Source organism: Nothoprocta perdicaria, unplaced genomic scaffold, assembly GCF_003342845.1.
Source record: "Nothoprocta perdicaria isolate Ctin4 unplaced genomic scaffold, notPer1 scaffold_120, whole genome shotgun sequence".
Classification (NCBI taxonomy): Eukaryota; Metazoa; Chordata; class Aves; order Tinamiformes; family Tinamidae; genus Nothoprocta; species Nothoprocta perdicaria.
The window spans coordinates 1712029-1736040 of NW_020454317.1; the positions used below are offsets into that span (position 1 = coordinate 1712029).

At 37.6% G+C, this 24012-nt stretch overlaps 1 protein-coding gene across 1 annotated transcript in view; it reads left to right on the forward strand.

Moving 5' to 3' along the window:
• The window catches only part of WARS2 (tryptophanyl tRNA synthetase 2, mitochondrial), a 43854-nt gene extending 28322 nt beyond the window's left edge, over window positions 1-15532 (forward strand). Inside the window, exons 3-6 of the mRNA XM_026054284.1 lie at window positions 8932-9012; window positions 10626-10711; window positions 12920-13038; window positions 15038-15532. Coding sequence (XP_025910069.1) covers window positions 8932-9012; window positions 10626-10711; window positions 12920-13038; window positions 15038-15486 — 735 coding nt within the window. The 3' untranslated portion in view covers window positions 15487-15532. The remainder of the gene's footprint in view (window positions 1-8931; window positions 9013-10625; window positions 10712-12919; window positions 13039-15037) is intronic.
• Window positions 15533-24012: the final 8480 nt, after the last annotated feature.

The following is a 24012-nucleotide window of genomic DNA, read 5'->3' on the forward strand; positions in this document are numbered from 1 at the left end:
CTTCCCTTCTCCCTTCCCTTCTCCCTTCCCTTCTCCCTTCCCTTCTCCCTTCCCTTCTCCCTTCCCTTCTCCCTTCCCTTCTCCCTTCCCTTCCCTTTTTTTTTTATGGGCTTACTCTTTCTGTTCCTTCTTTCTGATGCTGCTTGTGTTACTTCTCTTAAATATGTTTGCCATATGTGAAAAAGTATTGATTACTGTGTTTCTCAAAAGACAGATACATTTGGTAAGGGTTTCCCTGTCAGTAGGCTTTTATTTACAGCAGGGTTTATGCAGATCAAATCTCTAATCCAGAGCTGTCTGAAATATCTACCTCCAAAGCTTTCCCACATTTTATCATCCTTTCCATTCCGAACAGGAGACAAACAGGCTGAACAATGTTAGGCACAGATGGGCTCCTGGGAGAAGTGTGCGATGAGAACAGATACCTCTGGGGTTTACAAGAGATACAAAAGGAGCTATGATATTAAGATAATGATAAGAAAGCCTTTGAGTCCCAAAATTGATTACAGTGATGTCCTTGCTTTGCAAACAAATAAATGTGAGAGGAATTTTGTATAGATAATTTTTTATCATGGTGCTTACTTTGAGGATATATGGCCTCTGTTCTTGTATACTCTGTATTTATCCAAGTTATCATCTTTTGTAAGTGATAGTTTTTCTTAATGTACATAGAAACTTAATGTCTAGCTGAATACTTGGCTTCCAGCAGTAACTGTTCACCATATATCTGCCACTCCTATATTATATAAATAATATACCATATTATTTGGGATGATTTGTACCATATACAAAGCTCATCTCCGGTTTAGAGAAGTGGTGGCCAAAAAAAATTATGATAACCTGAAGTTACTGGCATCAAGAATGATGGTGAATATTTAAGATACTGTTTGAAAGTGAAATGTTGTGTGAATGAACTTCCTTTAAGAAACACTCTGCAATTACAACTTGATTAATTTCTTGGTAATAAAAATAACTCATAGAAATGTGATTATTTCTATAAAAATTAATGCATATTTCAAAATTGCACATTTTAATTTGGAGTGTGGACACAAGCGCGTTGTTAGAAAACCTCTTTAAATTGTACCTAGTAAGCATTGTTTTCAGTATATATTTTTCACTGGGGATGTGGTACCCTCTCTGCTCTTAAAGCTCTTAAAGATGTCAGGATATGCTTTCACAGCCTGTCTTTGCCTGCCAGGTGTCAAACTAGTAACAGAAATCAAGAAGTAACAGGCTATTTTTCCTCTATACCTACCTACCCTACATATGCTGGATGATCCAAGAGAAACTAAAATTTGATCAAAAAGTTCAGCAGTCATTGGCTGATGTGCTGCACTAACTTTGAGGAGTTCTGTAGCTTTTCAGACAATTTAAAGTTCTTTTTTTTAGGCAGAAAATTACGGTTTTCCCCTTTCTAGATGAAGTGATTTATTTTTTGAGTATAATCAATTGCAGTATTCTTGTGGTGTGCAAGCAAATTGAAGCAGTAACTCTGGGAGGTGGGAATTTGCCAATTTGTCTTAGCCTCAACTCTGAAAGCCAGATTATGACATTTAAAATGTGTTCACTGCTATTATTTTCCAGAAATATCCAGCTCTTGTGTTTTGTGGGAAGAGTTTGAGTGGATTCAAGTTACTTCTTGTCCAATTTTCCGAGGAGCTTAAAAGCTTCCATTGCATCATGGCTTATAAATTCATTAAAGAACATTAATTTAGCAAGATCCATTGAAAACTTCCTGTCATAAAAGGAAGTATGCAAATATTTAATTTGGAAAAATATTCTGCTTCTCCAGTCCTTTTTTTCTCCAATTCCCTTTTTTCTTCCATCATAGGACTGAGATAAACCTAACTAGAGCTCTAGGGGGGAAAAGGGGAAGGGGAAAAGTCATGCTTTAGTTGATTTTTTTTCCATTATTTATTTGCTTGTTTCACTTCATACTGTTTATGTGTGTGTCTTTATATTCCTCTATTCATCAGTCATCTGAACACACCAAACTAATTACTGAAACAATATTGTGGGCTAGACTTTTAGAAATTTTCTGAAAATAAGTTTTTAAATAATAATAATAATAATAATAATAATAATAATAATAATAATAATAATAATAATAATAATAATAATAAAGGCAGGAAAAGGGGTTCTTGAACCAAATGACTGTGCTCTATATGACTGGGTTTATACTGATCTGGTTTCAGTATTTTTGAAGTATTTAAGAGTTCAGTATTCTAAGTAGTTAGGGTTTTGTGGGAGGTGAGGAGAGTCAATTTCTACAAGTTTTTCACAAATTATGAATAAGCATAAATTATTATTAAATTGATCAAAGATAACAAAAGCTGTAAATAATAGTGAATTTATCAACAATAGCTTGATTACCACACCTTAATTCAATGAATTGCTTGGTTTATGTTTAGTCAGATGTTGCCTTTGCAATATGAATTTATTTCACCCACTTGAATTACTACTTTGAACAGGAATTTAGGGTGCCATTCCAAATTTTCTATCATAAAAGTAGCTTACTAGGTACTTCAGTATTTTAGTTACAGTGGGAGTTCGGCTTAAGAGCATTTAACTTCTCTTGTGTATTCATTATTTCCTCATTATTATTTCCTCAAACTTTGTTACCAAGCATTACCAAGTATCTTGAACATACTGCTTTAAGCTTTGCTAAATCTTACTACTAATTCTAGAAAATAAATGGTGGGTAGTGCTTTTCATAAAGGGTCTCTTGATTTTTTTTTCTCATGTTTTTTGGAAGCATTAACCCCTCTAGCAGAGTTAAAGAGCCTCAGAAATGTTTCCCTTCTTTGGAAATTTAGGACATGTAACATGCAGAGGTGCTCAGAGTGTAGACTCTGATCCCAGTGCGACAATGCCAGGTGCAGGCTGCGAGCAGCAGAGGGCTGCACACGTGAACAACGAAGAAGCTGTTCGGAAAGAGGGAGTTCAGGGGTCTCAACCTGGTGAACAGACAGATGATATGTTTGGCCATCCAGGTAACTGGTAGTAATATGTTCAATGCAATTTTTAGAAGGTTTTTGTTGTTGTTGTTGTTGTTGTTGTTGTTGTTATCAGCCCACAGGGAAACAATGTGTGTAATTTGTCCTGGAAATAACACTTGAGCCAACGATCAGTAAGTCAGATCGTGGGGATGCTTAATGCAATGGAAACTGTAGGGGAAATGTGTCTCTGGCAGTAGCGGGAAGGTGACCATCACCACTGCTTGAGACATTTTCATGGGTTTTACGGACTTGTAAAGGAGTTAGGGAAGAAAGTTGTGTTAAGATGGGCGATAGCATGGAAAAGGAAGAGGAGAGGACTCTCAGGGTTTGTATACACTGAGAAGGGCAAATTTTGTGATTTGGACTATCTAAGAAGACACATTCACCGTATGGATCTGGTTAAGCTTTTTGTAAAAACTATTAAATGGAAAATAGTTGGCTTTGTAAGGGCAACAATAAATAGAAGACTTAAAAGACTATTAACTCCTCCCAATATTTTCAGCCAAGCTACAAGAAATATTTTCTGAGAAAATAATGTTCAGATTGAAAACAGGCTATTATATTTTTTCAAGACACAAAAGTAGCTGGAGTTGACATGAAGAATTGAATTGATTAAATAGCTTTTTTTTTAGGGTTACCAGCGATTGTGACGTTCTCATAGGTTGGTTTGTCTGTAGTTCAGAAATGCTCATTTATTGTGAATTTTGCCTATGGGAGATACAATTCTCTTCTTTTCTACATTGTCTACATTCTTCAATCTACAGTATTTCATATACTGCAGTTCTTGAGGGAGAGCGCTGCTGAGAAGCTAGTAACTTCAATCGAGAAGAGTTAAGGTGATTATATGTTCTCTTTGGGAAAGGTGGGGCATTCTGACCAAGTATGTCGTTGGTTTAGAGGATAGTCTTGTTAGCAGACTTTGAAAAACAACTGAAGCTGAATTCTTTACTAGATATATTATACCTAGAACAACCTTATGTGATGATAACTGTTTATACTTCTATTATTTATGAGAGTTTTATTTTGGTTTTGGGTAAACTCCTTTAAAAAAATTCCTCTGACAGTCCTGCTCTTCTTAATGAAAACTGTATGAAAAGGATGCATCTCTATTAAAGGTCTCGGAATGGCTTGATAAATGCTACCAAATGCAATAGGGTGCAATTTTAAGTCATTTGAGAGAGAATTACAGATGAGATGTCTTTTCTCTGTTTTCACTTGTTACTGAATTACTGAAGGGGTTGCCCCTCTTCATCTTTTTAAGAAGAAAAACTCTCATGAAGTCATTATGAGTGGAAATACAATAATCTAACAATAAAAAATGTGCTAATAAGACCGTGCTACTGATCCACTCTGATCAGGATGATGATAGTGATTAGGACTTGCCAAGTTAAAGAGAAGCTGCAAATGTATGGCACGTATCAACAGTAGTACATTTCAACTCTCCATATACAGGATCAATGTCTCATCAGGAAGAGATGTAGCAATAAAAATTTTTGATGCTTCCCAGAACAGCCAGTTTTAGAACCTACAAGAAATTATGCCAGTCAAGATTTCTTTAGGTTATTTTACAAGACCTAGTTCAGGCTTCAGTTCAGGTCACTAGTTTTAGAGGAAACCTCTCAGTAGCAGCAACCTATTTATGCCTGTGTTTAACACTGTTGCCAGAGAGACCTGACCAAATAAATATAAAATAAACAAATGTTCAATTTCAAGAAACGGAGCTGGGGAAAAGAAAGCCTAATTGTCAAAAATAAATTTAAAAATAATATAAAGGAACCATCCAAAAAGCAAGAAAGCAACAACTAGCCTGGAGGCTTTTTTTTTTTTAATTGTACAAAACCCCAAATATGTGAAGCCACTCTCAGTAAAATAATGGTCGGAAGAGAAGGAAGATTAAAAAAAAAAAAGTGATTTCACAGAAAAAAATAAGGAGGCAATCTTAGTAGAAGTATCCTTTTGGAAATATGAAACTTGCCCCAATGAGGAAAAAAGAAAGCACATAAACTTGGCAGGTCCCTTTCCTTAAACAAACAAACATGGAGCTAAAAAAGGAGAACTTGAGTAGTCTGCAAAGGATTCTCAAGCTGATAGCAAAGTTGTGTATCAAACAACGGATTTTCTTTTACTAATACATTAGCTAAGGAATCAGTAGGGCCTTATAAGGACCAAAGCATAAGAGATCCTCCAGAGATAACAAAGCCTTAAGAGCAAGACTCAGTGGTTTTGGACATCACAGCTGAAAACGTTTGGGGGAATTAGCACATTTGATGCAGTCTATAGCAGAGGATCAGAAGAGCTAGGTAAATGTAGTATAAATATTGAGGAACTACTAGATAGACATAGATGATTTAGATGTCAGTCACAAGGACCAGATGACATTCAACTGAGAAAATGGTCGCTCTGCCCAAGCAACGGGAGACTGAAGTCATGTCGGCAGTCCACAGACAGATCTCTGAATGGGATGTTGGAAAAGATAAATGACAAATTTTGCCTTTCATCACAGCAGAAATGACAGTCTACAAAAAAAGAATAAGATACTGAGTATGGAGAAAAACAAAAGTAAAGAGAACAAACAATCTGCTGCAGATAAAGAGGATCCAGGAAACATAATAGATTCAGGCTTTTTAAAAGTCTTTGACAATATTCTACATCAAAGCATATTAAAAAAAAAAAATGGAATTGGAGGAAAAGTTCTTAAATAGATAAACAGCTGTATAGGGAGCTGAAAGCCCATAGGGAATTGTGATCACCTTTTGGATTGGAGAAGTCAACTCCCTCAAGACTCATGCTGAGAACAGTTTTAGTCAGCATTATAATTAATGACCTAAAGAAGACAGTGAACAATGACATCTCCAAGTTGTGGACAATGCTGAGCTCTTAGAGTAGCCAAATGCTATGCCAAGGGAGAACTCCAAAAGGATTCTTAAAACTGAATGGGTGGGCAAATTAGTAATGGAAAGATTTTAAATGTAAAGCATCTAGGGAGAAGTAATCTCAACCTTGCTTTACACAAATCAGGAAAGAGGTCTTGGGAGTCATCCTTGACAATTCTCTGAAAATATTGTCTCACTGCAAGAAATATTCAAAAAGAGCTAATGATGTGTCTTTTCATCATCTGGAAGGGTGTTGGTGGAGGTGACATTTTGCTGCTCTATAAAACCATAGTGTCCCTCTATTGTGAGTACTGGGTAAAGCTGTAGCGTCTCCATGTCAAAAGGAAGTAGTGAATTGGAGATGATACAGGGAAGGGAAAATAATGCTATGTGGGATGGAACAACTAGACTGTAACAAGTCTGGCATAGTTCACTTTGTAGAAGGCTGAGGTGTAAGTTAAATCAAGGACTGAAAAATCACAAAAGCATTGGAAAAAAATGAGTGTGGAATTGTTCACCAAAGCCTGCAGTACAAGATCTGGTTGGTATTTGAAACAATAAACAAGCGATCTGAAATGGGTAAAAGTAACCAGGATAAGCAGGTTTGAATTTCTAAAGCTTGTTGTTCTAGAAAATTTTGGGCAGAGAGTTGTCCAAGAAAACGGCTTACCTTATTTGAATCCATTGCAAGTGCATAGAGATATGACAAGGCCTTTATTTTATTTTATCTTGTAATTTTTTATCTTCACTTTGTTCAGTTTCTCTTGATACAAAGCTGTCCAGCCAAAGTGAGGGGGTACTGTTGCATAGTGAGTCACCACTTTCCAGCTGATGCATGGGGATGGACCAAGGGCACCACCAATTACCTGCCCCTCTTGCCAAGACATATACAGTAGTTTAAACCACGAGTTAGTCTGACAAATGATTTGTGGTTTAAGCTAGTACCTTTTGCTACACAGACTGGCACAGTAACTCAGTTACTGCAATTCTAGTGATAATCGTTAGGTTTCATTCCAGGCTTGTCATACAGCTTCCATACCCAACTTCTTTTCAAAATAAGTTCACACCCTTATGTGCACTCTTACTTTTTTCCTTTTTTGTATGCGTGGAGGTTTTGTTGATGTTGTTTTTCAGCAATCTTCTTGCCTTGGTTAGGAGAGACTCTGTGTTTAAGGATTAAAATTGAGTGCAACTTGTTTAGAGCCAGAACTGCAAATAAGACTTAACAAATATTGTTTAGATCACTTAGTGTTTTGGTCACTGATGTAATGTCAGAGTCACTGGTGCAATGAAACACACGTGCAGCTTTGGCTGTGAAAACAATGTCCAACAGAGTCAGATTAATGACTGCACAGCTTTTAAAAGGAGTCCTTTTCAACACAAGTGCAACAGAGCACTGTCTCCTCTCTATCCGTGACTAGAAGAAAAGAATGAGAAAGTACTTTGAGCCAGATGGTTTTTCCCCCTAAAGAAATAGGGGTCTGAGCTAAATCATTTTTATTTAGCTCAATTGACTGTGTATATCATGTAGAAGATGTCTTTGGTGCATCTTGCTGCACTTTGCCTTGCACACAAAAGGCTGCAAGTTGAGTAAGTGTGAGAAAATGGAAAAAAAAATAGTTGGGGATGGAAAAAGAAGGCAAAGGAATTCATCTTGAAATATTTCATATTGGGCTGTTTTCTTGAGGTTTAAAATGCAACAATAAAAGAATTGCCATTAGCAATGCTAGTAATTCTTACTTGTTAACAAGCACTTTTTACTGCCCTAATTTGGGTTGTTAAATCATATTGCAAGCATGATTTTTGACATCTTTGAATCCACATGCTCATCAACATCCAAATGCCAGGATTAAAAGGAGTGAATGAAACATGTAAGAACACATATCACCTTGTTCTTTTAATGATTGTGCTATGTATAATTAACTAGCACCAGATGAAAACTACTGCAAAGAAATTAGTGTGCATCAGCAATCCCTGGTAAAACACATTTGCTTGTCTTGCTATTCCTAAAACATACCAGGAATACAAATTCTGCAGGATGTATGTCAAAAAACAAATCTGTCATGGTACTGGTTGTTGTATAGCATATTTCTTATCTCTGCCTGCATCAAGTCTTCCCAACAAGCATTGTTAGAGGGGAGAAACTAAAATTTGCTTTAAAAACATTCTATCTAACGTGTTTCCAAAACAGTTAATACAGTCCCTTCATTTCCCCCAAACTGTTAAGCGAAGAGTTTGTTGTAGGAGCTCAGATGGGATTTCATGGCTCTCTGCCTTTTAAACTCATCCTTGCAGCAAAGTGTATGTGGAGGCCTGATCCTACATATTCTTCTGAAGATTGTATTTATCTGATAATATTATTGAACTGAGGGATGAGTTAATCAGCAATTCAGGCTATGCAATAAAATTCAACACATCAAATACTCCTGGTGTTATCCAGGGTCAGCAGACTAACAGCTCCTGCCTCACTTGTGGCTCATGTCAGCTGGAGCCGTGTCGGGCAACCTTGGTCTTCCTGTTCTTTGACCATGACGGAAATTCTGCAGCTGCATGCCCTACAGCAAGGCACAGCTTAGGTGAGGACTGGGGGCCCAAACCTAAACTGAAATGAGGCTCACGGGTCCATAGGCAGTGTATGGGTGGTGGACTAGATGAGATGCTCCGAATCCAGACGCAGATGAACCAAAGCCAGGTAATTATGCAGAAAATTAGCATTAGAACTGAGAAAGTCAAAGCGATTCTGTAACCACTGCTCTATTATCTCAGTGAGTAGCGATGTTATCGCATGATGGCCAACAGTTAGATTTCACGCAAGTTCACTTTCATGCTCCTGCCAAAGCATTTACTTTCTCTTGTAGATTTGGAGACAATAAGACAACATTGTCCTGCTGTCCTAGCTCACTCATTCCATGCAATGTCCAAAAGTTTCTATTACCTTTTTTTTAAAAAAAAAAAAAAAAAGTCTTTCTGATTTCTGATACTACTTACCTATACGGATCTTGCAAAAATGTGTATATAAATACAGAAGATCAAAATACATTCTCATTTTATATCTCCAGGTTCCTGAGCATGCAGAACTTGCCTGGATTCTTGGGTGCATTACTAACGTGCCACGTTTACTACGCCTACCACAATGGAAGGTATGTTTGGCTTAATAAACTGAAAGAGAATATAGGGTGGAAAAGTAAGAGAGCTGTTGTCCTTGAAAGACCTCATTATCTGTGAAGTACCAACTGTATCTTGGTTATTTTTGCAAATATGCTTAAGTATTTCTTTAGGCTTATTGCAGAAGGAGGAAAACTGTTTTTTCCAGGTCTATAGCTGTCAGTGTATGTGTTCCTTTGGGAAACTAGGATAGTATTTGGCAGAGACTTCAAGAAAAGATACTGAACGGGCATCCATGTTTTTCAGTTCGATTGAAACAGGTTTGGTAAAATGGAGTTGTTACAAGGCTTATTTAGTAATAAAATTAAAAAATAACTAGCCATTCTAGCAGAAAAAAAAAAAGAGCTTTTCTGATTAAGGAGTTCATAAAGAGTTTTTCTTTTTTGGGGGAAACTGGTGCCATAGAAGCTTGTGTAATAACAACAACAAGAATACAAAAATTATAAATATTTAAAAGATGCTGAGTCACTGAGTTAATGCACCTTAGAATATTTGCCTTTATAAGTTTCAAATATTTAACTTGTTTATCTTGGTCCCGCAGCAACTGCATTTTTGCACTTAATTTCCTTAGATTTTATTTTAATGTTTAGTAAACAGAAAAATGAGGGAGAGAGAAATATCAAGAAAGGGAAAAGAATCTTAAGAACAGTTTGGCTTTCTGAGTTCAGAGCAGTCTTAAATATCTCCAGATGTTTTCTTTTTTTTTGCTGTTTTTCTTCTTAATTAAATAAAAACAGTAAAACTTAGGTCCAGCAACCAGTGTTAATGCATGGCATAGATTAAAGTCAACCTTTTCAAACCTGAGGTTCTGAAGTTAAGCTCTTAAATCCAGCTTTGTCTGGATTGACTTTCCAAATCTACAGATAGGTGTTACAGGTGCTAGGCTTTGCAAATTAGGTCCCAAGCTTAGGCATTGGGAGATGTAGAGAGAAGAGAGAATCTGTATGAAAAGGGAGGAAAATTTAAAGAATTTGAATTGTGTGAACTGGTAGAGAGAACTATTTGAATAGTGGGAACAATGCAAACTGGTAAAGAGAAGGCTGAATTCTGCCTCTGTGAACATGAGTGTTTATCCTGGCTGTCACAGACCTCTTGGTGACTGGATAATCACTTTCCCCCATATTTGTTTATCTATTATCTGTGAAACACAGGTATTCATTAATATCTTTTATATTTCTTCTCTAAAGTGTTTCAAAACTTAGTGCTGAACATGATATTTAAAAGGTAGAGGTTGCCATTAATAAGGGCAATAACCAAGCTATATTGCTTTGTATTTTTAATCGAGGTAGTAAGATTGTAAGTAGAAAGAAAATACAAGTTATATTTTCCCCAATAAAATATCGGAGCAGTAAAAGAGAATTCATAAATATAGGGACCTAAATATAATGGGACATAAATATAATGGGACTTGTATAATAGCAAGGAGCACATTTTACATGGCATTCTTTTCTCTGAAGTTATACAGTGAATGGAGTAGTTGAAACCCTCAGCACACAGTTAACTGAAGCTTTAATAGTTAAAATCAGTGACAGACTTTGACATCATTAGCCAAAAGGGTGATTTCTCTCTGTTCTTCTTTTGCAAACAGATGAAGTGTGCCAGCCAGAATAATGAAGGAACCGTTGGTTTGTTGACCTACCCTGTACTTCAAGCAGCAGATATTTTGCTGTACAAGTAAGAATATGTGTGTGAGCCCACAGGCAATGTCTGTTCAGCTGCTTTAAAGTGAACTTTCATCAGGTCAACATGTTAAAATTTTAAGTGGGGGAGCTGAGTGTGATTAGATTGGAAGATCAGAAATGGATAACAGCATTTCTTTTTTACCTCTCAAGTGAAATCTAGCCAGGGTTAAAAGTGGCTGCAAAGACAAAAACAAAGCTGGTCACCTCAGACATGTTCCTTGGGAATTATAACACTCATTGCTTTTAACTTATGTGTATTACATAAGCTTATGCACATATATATGTATTTAAGCAAGTATGCTTTATTTTTTGTAGCACAGCATAGAGATACTTGAGCTCACTTCATGTATTATACCTGTGTTCTGTGTAGGCAAATTGGAACTGCTGAAAAAGTAAATAATTTAGATTCATAGAATCACTATGGTAGAAAAAGACTTTTAAGGAAGCAAGTGAAAGGAAATTTATTTTTAACAAAATAGGGAGTCCCAGTTGATTGTCAAGTAGTAATTTGGGGTGAAACACAGACTTCATCAGAAATCACCATGCTGTGATTGAGCTGGAACATGTATGTCTCTTGCATCTCTTAAAAACGTACTGTGATTCATCACTCCATGGAGAAGCCTGTATTTTGTTTGCTACTAAGTTTATTTTCATCAGGCTATCTATACAGAGAACAAAATAAGAAGGTGAAAGAGAAAAAAAAATATCTCTTGGAGGAAATTTGGCATAATATATTTAATGAAAAATGTTTTAATGTAAAGACATAAGATAGGAAATGAGAGTTGAGAAGAAATGGCAACACAGGAAGAGAACAGCAATCCAGAGTAGAATTAACTGGAGGAATAAGCTGGAGGAAAGGAAGAAACAGTACTAATTCAGAGAAACCAAGGATCAAATAAAAAGGAAAATGGAAAGCTAAATGTAGGTAAAAATAGGTTTAAAAAAGGTGTAAAAATGGCAACAAGAGAAATATTAAACAGCAAGGAAAAAGGAAAGGAATCATGCAGAGGCATTTATAAAAACAATATGCTTTCTGTTTAGTGACAAACTGTGTGAATATGGAACCATTTTGGCATATGGAAACATTTCTTTTGCCCTGCTTAAAGTATATTGATTATGGTAACTAATTTTATGTTGGTTTTAGGCCACTGTGATTTCCTATTGGCTACTGTAAATGTTTTTAGGTTGCCTTGATGACTATTTGGTGAGGAACAGAAAGTGGACAGACTGATTACTGGACACCAGCCCACTGACTGAGAATAGGAAGTTAGGAATCCTGTGTTGAACTGAAATTTTATGGAAGCTTAAAAGATTCTTAGTGAACTCTCTTACACTGGAACATGTCCAGGATTTGGAGTTGAATATTCCACAAATCTCAGAGGGGAAAAAAAAAAAAAAAACAGCAGGGGGGAGGGGAGAATAATCAAAAGCTGGCAAAACTTCAAGTCTGTCTCATCTAAAACAGTCATATGTTTTTAGTGAGGATGATTAACTGTGGGAAAGAATCACCAGGGGAAGTACTGGATTCTTCACCTCCTGATGTCTTCAGATGTAGATTGTATTTTCCTGCAGAACTGTATTGATGCTATTGAGCTCAATACAGGAGATCAAATGGACCTTTGATCCTCACAGTCCTAATCTAAGAATGATAACACGGCAGTAGAAACACTGGCCCACATGATATTTATGTAATACTGACGCGCGAGGAGGAACCACACTCTCCTTTCCTTCTCTTGATAAATCCCCTGTGCTAACTTCTTAAAAACAGTTACATCTTTCTGAGACTTGACACGGCAAGATGCTTGGACTTTCTGCCTTACAGATCTTTCTTGCTTTGTTCATGCACCACAACACGTGCAACACATGCTCTTTGATCTCTGAAAGAACAGCAGGAGATACTACAGTAAGACCTTCTTTGTGTTGAGTTTAATGATTAGCTCTTACTGGTATCTTTATCGGTATCTTTTTCATACATGTTTTCATAAAGGGCCGTTTCAGTCTTGGAGAGGTGCTTCAATTCAGAAAAAAGCATATTCATACTCTGCTTGGGATCTTGTTCACACAGTACCTATGTCTAGCTGAGACTGAGTATTTGCCTCAGGCTGGCCCTCAGACATGGCAGAAGCTATGACAGTCTAGAGTAACGTTTCAGCGGAACTGGAGAGCTTTGCTGAATTTCCTGTCTGTCTTTTATTAAAAGGTCGACACGTGTTCCTGTTGGAGAAGATCAAGTCTTGCACCTGGAACTAGCCCAAGATATAGCACAACATTTCAACAAGAAATACGGAGAATTCTTTCCTATGCCCAAAGCTATTTTAAGTGAGATGGTTGCGGTTAATTTTTTTCTTTTTTTTTTTTTAACTGCTGTTTGTGGTTGAAGATAGATAAAAATGTGTCGAAGCAGTTTCAGGGACCAGAGAAAGGAAACGAGCTGATGACAAAACAATAGAAAACGAAAAACTGACAACCAGATACTGGAGGCTTTAGCACGGAGCTCCCAAGATGGACACAGAGCTTTGCTAATCCACAGTAAAGGAATGCAAATGGCATCTGATATTCCAGTCTCAGGGGGCAGATGCACTCTGTTACTGCCAGTCAGCTTTGCTTCAAGTACAAGGCCTTTGAAGAGTGGAGTCTCAACTCCATGCTGCTAGTTCAGGAGACATGTAAGGAACAAGAGAAGCAACATCTAGCAGGCAGCATTTTGTGGTCTCTGAGTTTACATTAATGTTTATATTAAGCATGCTGTAGAGGTTTTAGGTTTATTAATACAGATACTTTAATACTTTAAAAATCTTTAAGTATTCACTTAAGTATTGCATATTTCAGAGAGAAATTCTTACAGAACTTAGACTTTCCAGTTTTGATCTTAGTCTCCAGGAGAATTACAGGGAAAATGTCTTTAACCATTCTTGAGCTACGGGGTCATAGGCTGGGAAGTGAGGAGGAGTTAGATGATGTAAATGGCATGTTTGGTAAGAAATATGAAGAACTGGGCAAGGAAGAAGTATTGCATCTTTGTTTTAAGTAATTTAGAGGAATGCACGGCAAGACCTTTGCCCCCAGAAGGGCAAGGAGCTCTCACGTTAGAAAAGACGGGCTGTAATAAATGTCTCTTGATTTTCAAGCTTCAGTAACAAAAATTATATTAGTCTCAGAGTTCAGCTTAGAGTGTACAGGCTGTTGCGAACTCTGCAATATCTAATGAATGCCAAGCACTGTAAAGAGGAGCAGGATGTACCCTAGACACAGTGAGATTTTTTATATCAGGAAATAAAAGGCTCTAAATGAAAAAGGATCTTTTCACCTGCCTGATGATAAGCATGCCTTCCACAAGTATTTACAAATCAATGGCAGGTACTAGGGGACTCATGGATCTAGGGAGTTATTCAGGCTTGTCAACAGCGGGCAGCTAAATTACCTGGGCATCAAGAGACTCCTCCAAAAGACAATTTAGAACAGAGCCCCTTCTGGAGCAGCCAGATTTGTGGTCTGAAGGAGCCGTTGTCCCTTCACTGAATGTTTAAGGAGCTGATGGGGAGTATGTGTGTAATTTAGTTGGCTATATTAGATAAGTAAAAATAATTGGTGTGAATTGCTGCCACTAAATCAGTGGTAGTTTATATGCTTGATGGATTATGTTTCTTGGGAAAACAGTGGAATGGTCTGGGTTAATGACATTAAAATACTTTGCAATTTTCCTTTAATGCTATTCTATTTCAGATATAGGCATGGAACTTAGTAGTTTTTATGATTCTTTTATCATCTGAACCATGTTCTCCCCTAATCGAGCCCATTAGTTTTTGTTTAGGGAACTCTTAGGAACTAACTGTATTGATATTTAGGAGAATTACCAAGAGTTTGGAGTGGGACTGTTTCTCAAAGTAAGGAGATTAATTGCTCTACTATTCTTTAGAGGCTATGGATTTAACCTGCTTCCAAGTAACCCTTTGCTAATTTTCAGTCCTTGCTCCTAGGCACTTGGGCTCTCTTGCCCCCATTGCCAGGAATATAAGGGAATATATAGGTTGTAGTAGGAATGAGCAAGCAGTCACAAAAGATATTAGAAATGTCCCAGCAAAAGTGTCTGTTCAGGCAGGAGAAAAGACAAGGGAGAAAAGTAGGGTTTTAATCACTTTATGGGAGAAGAAAAATGACTTAGTAGGAGATGAAAACTAAACGGGACATTATTGCACTCAGAATTCTTTTAAGCAAGGACAGACAGAGAACTGGTTATTTTTGATGTGTTGCTGTGAATTGCCAATCATGATAAGAGATTGTTTTCTATGTGTGTCTAACTACGCCTTTTCTTAAAAAGGTACAACAAAGAAGATAAAGTCTCTCAGAGATCCAGCAATGAAGATGTCTAAGTCAGACTCTCAGAAATTAGCTACTGTTAATGTAGCAGACAGTCCTGAGGAGATAGTGCTGAAATTTCGCAAGGCTGTGACTGACTTTACCTCTGAAGTGACCTACGATCCAGAGAGTCGCCCTGGTGTCTCCAATCTGGTGTCCATTCATGCTGCTGTAACAGGACTTAGTATCAAAGAAGTACTGCAACAAGCTGCTGGTCTTGACACTGCTCGCTACAAAATGGTAGTAGCGGAGTCGGTTATTCAAAAATTTGCACCTATCAGGAATGAAATCAAGAAACTCCAGGAAGACAAATACCATTTGATAAAGGTTTTAGAGGATGGAGCAGAGAAAGCCAAAGAACTAGCTGCCCCCATCTACCAAGAAATAAGAAGACTGGTGGGATTTCAGTAGAAACTGCTAAATAATCCCAAGAACTCTTGTTTGTCTGTATCTTCTTATTCATTTCAGTTAAAAAAAAAAAAAAATGTATCCTGGAAAATCAAAGTAGGCTATCAAAGTTTTTGTCCAAAAAATGTGCATAAGGCCAGTTCTTCCCAGTCAGTCCAGTGTCAAGCTAGTCTGTTTGATCGAAGGAGGAGAGTGCAGGCAATCGCAATTCACAAAGAAATTCCAGAAAAGCAGGATAACAAGGTTGGCCAGTTGGGTCTTTTTCTACTTTGCTTTATTTATTTGTTCATTTGTTCATTTATTGACTACTGAAAAAAAAAGAAAAAAAGAAAAAAAGAAAAAAAAAGAAAAAAGAAAAAAAGAAAAAAAGAAAAAAAGAAAAAAAAAAGAAAAAAGAAAAAAAGAAAAAAAGAAAAAAAGAAAAAAAGAGAAGAAAGAAAAAAGAAAGAAAAAAAGAAAAAAGAAAAAAGAAAGAAAAAAAGGAAAAAAGAAAAAAAGAAAAGCTGAGTTATAGGCAAGGTAATTAGAACCTAGCAGAGTTATCATGTTCTCGAGAAACTTTCTTACTGTTCTTGTAATGCTGGTCTTGTTGCAGGCAAGCAGCTCATCCCATTCATGGTTACTCTGCTTTGATACAGTGGTTCTCAGATAAACAGAAGCATAAACTTTACACATTTAAATGCTCAGGGCGTTAATAATGAAGGAAGAACTTACTACCTCTTCCTTGTATCTGCATCTACTTTGTGTGAAGTGAGTTAGTTTTATCTAATATATGTACACTCATATTGTAAAAGTCTCTGTAACTACTATGCTAGATGGCCTAAGAGTCAGTCCACAGAATGCAGCATTTGAATGTGAATTTTACTTCTGACACCTGCTGGTCATATCTGAGGTACTTTGGCAGGAAAGTACCTCAGCTGAACATGTAGTTCAGCTGCTCCTTTTCCACCTGTGATTTCATTATGCAAGGAGCTGCAGGGTAATCAACTCACTATCAAGTCTGTCTGCAAGGATTTTAGTCTGAGATCAGACAACTTTCTGTAAAAATTAACAAACTTATTTAAAAGAGTGTGCTGAAGATAGAGCTAGAACCATGATCAAAATATTTTGTCAAAATGGGATTCAGTGGATCAAGGAAGATCCAGAATGAGTTACTCTCTGCTGGTCTTAGGCCTCACAAGACCCAGAGATGGGGATTTATAGACTGTGTCATTTGTTGGGGAGTATCCAACAAAGAGGAACTGTCAGAAGAATAAATGCTGTCCTGAAGAGCAGGTACATGCTCAGAGTTAATTAAAGCCTTACTTGTCCTGTGCTAGCAAAATTGTCCTGTGCAATTGCACTGGTGCTCTGCATTTGAAACTGCTGTAATGAAATGTAAAAATGTAAAAATTCATTTAATAATGTAGAAGCTTACATGACTGAGTCAAGTAAATGATTGTAAGGCTGCTGTAAGCAGCCTTACATGACTGAGTCAAGTAAATGATTTTTTTTCTTTCTTTTCTGTCTCTCTCAAAAAGGAGTAGTCACAGGCTGGATGTTTAGGATTCTGCCCTGAGATATGGGTTTGTTAGAAATCTGAAAAAAAAAAGAGAACATAAGGCAAGAAACTTATGATATGACAAAGTTAGTAAAGACTAGATGAGCAGAGTGGGTGGAGAGAACGCTGAGAAACCAAACTCAGGATAGACAAGTCTAACATTCCCTGGAAAGAATAAGTGTATTTGTGAATATTCCCAGATCTCAGAATAGCAGACTGGGAATGGGCAGAGGTACTGTTGTACATAAACTTTCATTTTTTGTAAAAGCCTGTTTGGTAAACCTTCCTTTTGTCAATATTTAACAACAGATAGAAAAAGAGAAAAACAGTAGTTGGCACAGGAATGAGGCAAAAAAAGACACTCATAAGATATGAGATATGACTATATCAATCTTAACAGTTAATCAAGATAAAGGCATACTGCATTCACTTCACTGATTACTATTTGTATCACACCTTTAATCTGGTGTCTAGAAAAGCTAAGGATTTTTTTTTCTACAATATCTTTAAACTTATTTTGGGGGGGGGGAAGACAAAAGGAGGAACATGACAGATATAATTAAAATGGCATGGAGAGAGTTTTGTATTTTTTTGTAATACACATGCAAAATATTTGCAATGAAGTTTAAAAGTCAAATAAATGTTTATAAACATATATTGTCTATATAGGGTGTGTACTCAATCCACCTGCCACAAATTCAGGTACATTTGCTAAGTAACGACTTAGCAGAATAAAGAACAAGGTGCTTCAGCTAAAGTTACCTCTACATGTTTTTAGTATTTGTCTTCTACAAAAAAAATCTGTGGAACTGTTTCTCCTGTACATTAGAAGTCATAGCAGATAAAGTTAGGGAAAGCAAGGTATAGAATCATAATGGTTGGAAAAGACCTTCAAGGTCATTGAGTCCAACCGTAAACCCTTCAACACCATGCCTGCTAAACCATGTCCTTAAGTGCCTCATCTACACATTTCTTGAACACTGCACAGATGGTGACTCCACCACTTCCCTGGACAGCCTGTTCCAATACTTCACCATCTTTCCATGTAGAAATTTTTCCTAATATCTAACCTGGAGCACCTCTGGCTCAACTTGAGGCCATCTCCTCTTGTCTTATTGACAGTTATTTTCAAGACCAACCCCTGCCTCACTACAACCTCCTTTCAGCTAGTTGTAGAGAGTGACAAGGTCTCCCCTGAGCCTCCTCCAGATTAAAGAAACCCAGCTCCCTCAGCTGCTCCTCATAAGGTCTCTGCTCCAGCCCCTTCACCAGTTTCATTGCCCTGCTTTGGACATGCTCCAGCACCTCCATGCCTTTCTTATAGTGAGGGACCCCAAACTGAACACAGTATCCAAAGGTGCAGCCTCGCCAGTGCTGAGTATAAGAGGAGAAAAATATCCTGTTTAATTGCAGCCCTCCTGAGCACACTTTGTTCAGTTACTACTGTTCACCAAAGAATTGACCCAAGTGTTCATTAGGGCATTTTGTTGTTTTTGATTGATGTAAGCAAAGATCACACAAGAGGTTCTTTAGATAGCACAGTGCTTGTGGAAATGCTGAAAATCTTTGACATCAACGTATCTTGTTTCTGTCTCTTCCCACTTTTCACTAGGAAAGACAGAAACGTGTCTTTTGAAAATTGAAAGACGTTGAAAAACGTCTGGTTTGAAAAGACGTTGTTTCCTGGACTTTTTGCATTTCTGATACTCAGGTCACCTCACATCTGAATTTGACATTCAACACACCTGCTTTGAGATATATTTGTATGTTTTCAATACAGTAAAAGGTGGAAAATCAGAGGGAGTAGACATCCACAGGCAGTTCTTTGTGTTGAACAGGATTCTCTTCCCCAAGATGGTTTGATTTTTCTCAAAATCATATAGGTGGAGCAGGAAAAAGGAAGAAAATCTCTGGAAGATGCTATTCTGTGGGTAAGAGTTTTAATATATATTTAGCAATGTTTCAAGAAAGTTTTCTCATTTTTCTGGAAAAGACAGGCATAGGTCTGGCTTTTCTGGGCAGTTAACCATTTTGGCATTCAGGTCCTGAGTCTAACTGTAGCTAGCTAGGCTAGGCTGCTTCTTTGCATTTCCTTGGCTTTAACTAGCATCTGGAAAAAGCTTAGCAGAAGGAAGTTAAGCTTGAGGCAACATATGCTTATTACTGTCAGTAAAAGTTGTTTAATACCAAGCAATCGATCTCTTCCCTCCTGCCTCTTTTTTTTTCAGAATATTTTTGTAAGCACCTATTTAAAACTGTTCAGTGTCTGTCTCTAGTAGTAGACATCTCTGCAAAGTGGCACAGATGAATTAGAGCAGGTCTTCATGGCAAATCTTGTGTAGAACTTTCTACTTATGTAGAAGACATGATATCTTCAGATTAGATGTTCTAGAGGGGTTCATCTCACATTAACACTAGTCTAATCCCATGGATTGACTATCTATTTACACCAGCATGCAGTATGTGCACTCCTGAAATGCATTTTCTGGTATAGTTTCATCCTAATCTCTGCTCTGTGATGCCTGCTGAAGTGCAGTAAGTGGGGACTGTGGTGAGAGTATTCGCTAAAGCACAATCCTAATCTCAGTTGTACCACTAGTGTAGAGACAACCTGTTGTACATCTGAAGATGTCCTCCAAGATTTGCAGAGCAGAAGAGCTCCAATCTTGTGTTTGTAGTTGAAGTTAGAAGAGTTGAAGCATAGAGGTATCCTTATCCCTAGCTGTCTGTGCTGCTTTTTGCTTCAATTACCCTTTCTTCAGTGATCCTGTTCTTCAAGTGTGTGCAATAATTGTGGTTTTAGCATCTAAATCTTTCACATCCTTATGTGTTCGGTACACAAAAAGTACATACGATACTAATTGGGGTCTGCAGTATCAGAACAGAGATGTGCCCGACATCCCTAGATAAATTAAGAGATTTACTTACCTTTAGAGGAGAAGAGGGAGATGAATAGCAACTGCATAATGGTTGACTGTTTAGCTGTGATGTTCATATACTTGAAACACATATATCTCTTCAGCCAGTGGTTCCAGTGAAGTCTTATTGCTTATCAGAAGATACTGATTGTAAGTCTTGGAAGTTGATGGAGAAAAACAATTTTGATCACTATTTAGAACACAGATTTTACAAGGAATTTCAGATTCAGTTTAAAAAAAAATCTTCTTCAGCAGAGACTCTAGGTGACGATTGGCCTCAAATTACAACTCTGGCACTGCTTCAGCCTCCTTGCCTTGGATAACTGTAATGATTTTGTACAGTATGCTAGAATGCTGTGATGATGTTGTACAATATGCTAGAATTTGTGTGTAACTCCTAAATTTGTGGTTGAAATGTAGTTCCTTTTCAAATGCCATAATCTGAGTTGTCCCAGGTTCACCAGAAGGCCTTCTGCATAATCTGTTTCTGTATGCGTTTATCTATAAACAGTCCAAACAAAACCCCTTAATGTGATTATATGTGCCTCCATTCAAGGTCTGGAAGTTCAGGCCATAAAAATGGCCTGAAATATCGAGGAAGAAAGACAGTGAAATGTAGTCCTTGAGGACTAACCTGCATTTAAATGATCTGGATAGGTAATCTAGGTAATTAAAGCAAGTATTTTCTTATATTTGGTCAGGACACTGATGGTTCTGACAAAAGTGCCGTAAATACTGTTGGTAAGAGCCTACCTTCTGTAAGAACTCCGTATCTCCAGCATTGAGAGCTGTATAATATCACGAAACTCTATGCTAACATAGAGTGTAATGGGAAACGTTTTCTGTAACAGCTCTTGCCAAGAAAACAGAACCCCTCTATTTATTATCCTGAACTATCTATTTTCCTTTAAACAATTTCCTTCTTTCTGGGTAAATCTGGCAGTATTATCTGTCAAGAAGAATGTCGCTTTCCCGTGTAGTCCAAGATCTTGTAAGGACTCAGGCATCTCTTCTCATCATTCCAGAAGTCCTTTTCATCATGGGACTTAACTGATTGCATCATCCAATTTCAGGGAAAATGCCAATAGCCAATATGTGATCTTATGTGCTATTCACTGATCTCGTTAAAGTTGTTGTTGGGGTTTTTTTTGTTTCATTGTTCTATGTTGTGTCCCACATGTGACTTGGTGAGAACTGAAGAGTCTCTTTTTTGACAGGAACAGGATTTTGTGCCGATTCTTATCCTCTTTACTGTCTCTTTCATTGATTGTGCTAGTGGTCATATTTTTTTAAGATTTGACAGAAATGTATTTATTTTGATGTGTGCCAAAGTAAAATCATTCTACCAAAGCATTTATGGCAAGTTCACTGCAATGAATTTGCAATGGCAAGTTCACTGATCATTTTTGCATCTTTGGTTTCACAATTATTTTATATAAAAACAAGTGTCAAAATGTACTTAGAGATGAGCATACATGCCCAGTTCTGATCTAATACCTGAGAAGAGATTTTGCTACTGAATACCATGACTGAAAATAAGATTATATGCTACATGAGTGGTCTCATTCTGCCTGTGGGCATGAACCTATTACTTTTTTTAAGCACTGAGCTTATTGTGTTGTTGTGCTTCCAGCACTCCAGCATATCTGTGAGGTAGGAACAGCAAATGTATGCCACACGAAAACGCTTGAACAGTTCCAGATGTGCTATGCCTAATACATCTGCAAGATGAAATATCAGGATGAGAGTTTCGACACCAAAACCCTTAAAAGTTGTTACATGTTTGTGGAAACAGCATGCTTGCAAAAAGCCTGACCACGCTAGTGTAGTCACAGCCTCATTCAAATGGCTAACTTGAAAAGTCACAAGGTTGCACGTAACAGTAAAGCAAGTCATTAGCTTCCATGATAACAGTCAATGTAAAGACTATGAGTCTAAAGTAAAGGATTATTGAATCAATCCCTAGAGATGGGAGACAACAATCTGTGTCAGAGTAAGGTTGGGGCCAGTTTCTTCCTGCCCTAAACCATTCTGCAACAACACACTTCAGATGAGAGCTGTAGGTGGTACAAAGCACAGGTACAAGATCCTGCTTGGACAGTGTCATTTATCTGACACTCAGTTGTAACTGTCTGCAGTTCTCCAGTCTGTCCAATTTCCTAAGAAAATTTGTCTTCCCAGAGTGCCTTCCATTTCATTCATCAATTAGACAATGATAAGGTGCTGGTAAAACTAACAGGCTTCAGCTGGAAATACTGGCATCAGCTGGAAGAGCATTTACTGCTGCCATTGGAACAACTGATCCAAGATGCAGCACTCATGGCTTATGCTCAGCAACCTGGGCCCCTAGTAAGGGGCTGAAATAGCCCAATTTACCTTTGGGGCTGCATAAAAGCAAGTTGTTTAGTCTTGGTGTGACCCATTGGGAGAAGTATTTCTTAGGTGTTAATTGTATTACTTGGGATGTGCTATCAGGGATGTGCTGAGTCTTGGATTCAGACTGTTGCTGACATATATGGGAACAGGTTATCATAGCTCTGCCAAAGATTAAATGTGCTTTAGCAAGGTTTTTATTTCTGAGATTAACAAATTCATTAATTAACAAATTTGGTATTGTTAAAATAGACTTTTAGACTTTAAAGTTAAAATACACCTGTGTAGAATAATAGAAAAATTGAGGTACAGAGCATCATTCTTATTTCAATCCATTTTACTTATGAAAATCATAAGCTGGCTGGCCAGCCAGCTTAGAATAGAAATCCCACTTTTTTTTTTTTTTTTTTTTTTTCTAAATAAGCTACCAAAGCACTGCTTCAAAGCACTTCCCTCTACTCTCTGGTTGCCTTTGAGAAGATGGATTAGCTGAAGTGTGAAAGTTGTATTTGTGGCTTATGAGGATGTTTTAGTAGATGATGACTGGATTGTCAAGGAAGAATGTCTGGGTGAGCTAGATTGGGATTTAGTGGATGCTGAAAGGTTTTGGGGGGTAGTTTGAGGTTTCTTTAGTTTAATGGAATGTTTATCTGCTGCTGAAGATCTGCAGTCAAAGATTATAATTAATAGAGAAGATTTCTTATCAGCCTTGTGGAGCATTTGGCTAATTTACTAGTTTTATGAAAAATAACTACATGTGTATATGCAAGGACATTTTGCCTCTTGCTTTTAATGTGATATTCCTCTTTTTTGTCTGTGGCTTTCTGCTCATTTTGTATGATTTCTAAGGGAAGAATTTTGCCCTTTTGCTTAAGCAAAGAAAATCTAAAATCCTGGCCATTGTTGTCTCTGAGCAAGTTACTTAACTCCGCTATATCTGTTTCCTTTGCTGTAAAATGAGGTTTATGATGCTTCACTACAGCATACTGAGAGGCTAAACTAATATTTGCTAAGCATTTTGAGCCCTCCAGTTGAGGATGCTCTCACTTGGTGTTGAGTTATAGCATTTCTTTCTGAGATGCTCTATTAGTGGTGCTTACGCCATGAATAAACATAGTGAAATGTGCCAGAGGGGAGAGAGTTCAATCCCGTGTAATAAATAATGGATCCACTGAAAGTAACAAACTCATCTGCTTCACAGAAACCTGCAGACCTGTCCTTTCTAACTTGATATTTTCTGTTCTACTGTAAAGCGCCTGAAAGTTTCACAAAAGAAATGTTCACTGTGGTCTCTATACAGCTCCATCATCTCTCGTCTCCTCCCTGCAGCCCGAAAATACGGGCCTCCACCGAGGATCTAATATCAAAAGAGAAGAATAATGCCACTTACTGGGAGGGAGAAAAAAATAATTGCTTAATTTCCTGAATAGTAAACAGCTGGGAGGCTTCTGAAGGAGCTGGACCCTCCCGCTCCTTTGTCCCTTGCTCTGCTGGTAGACTGTGGCTTCTACAGTTATATGCGCCCACACCTATTCTTGCCTTTTTCCTCCCACCCTCCCGAAAAGAAAACAAAAATAAATAAATAAAAAGGAGGAAATGGAAAGGTTTCCTTTGGACAGGGCCGTAAGCGGCGGCCGCGGGCAGGGCAGGACAGGAGCTTCCGTGGCCTCTTCCGGGAGGCGCCGCGCGCGGCGGCGG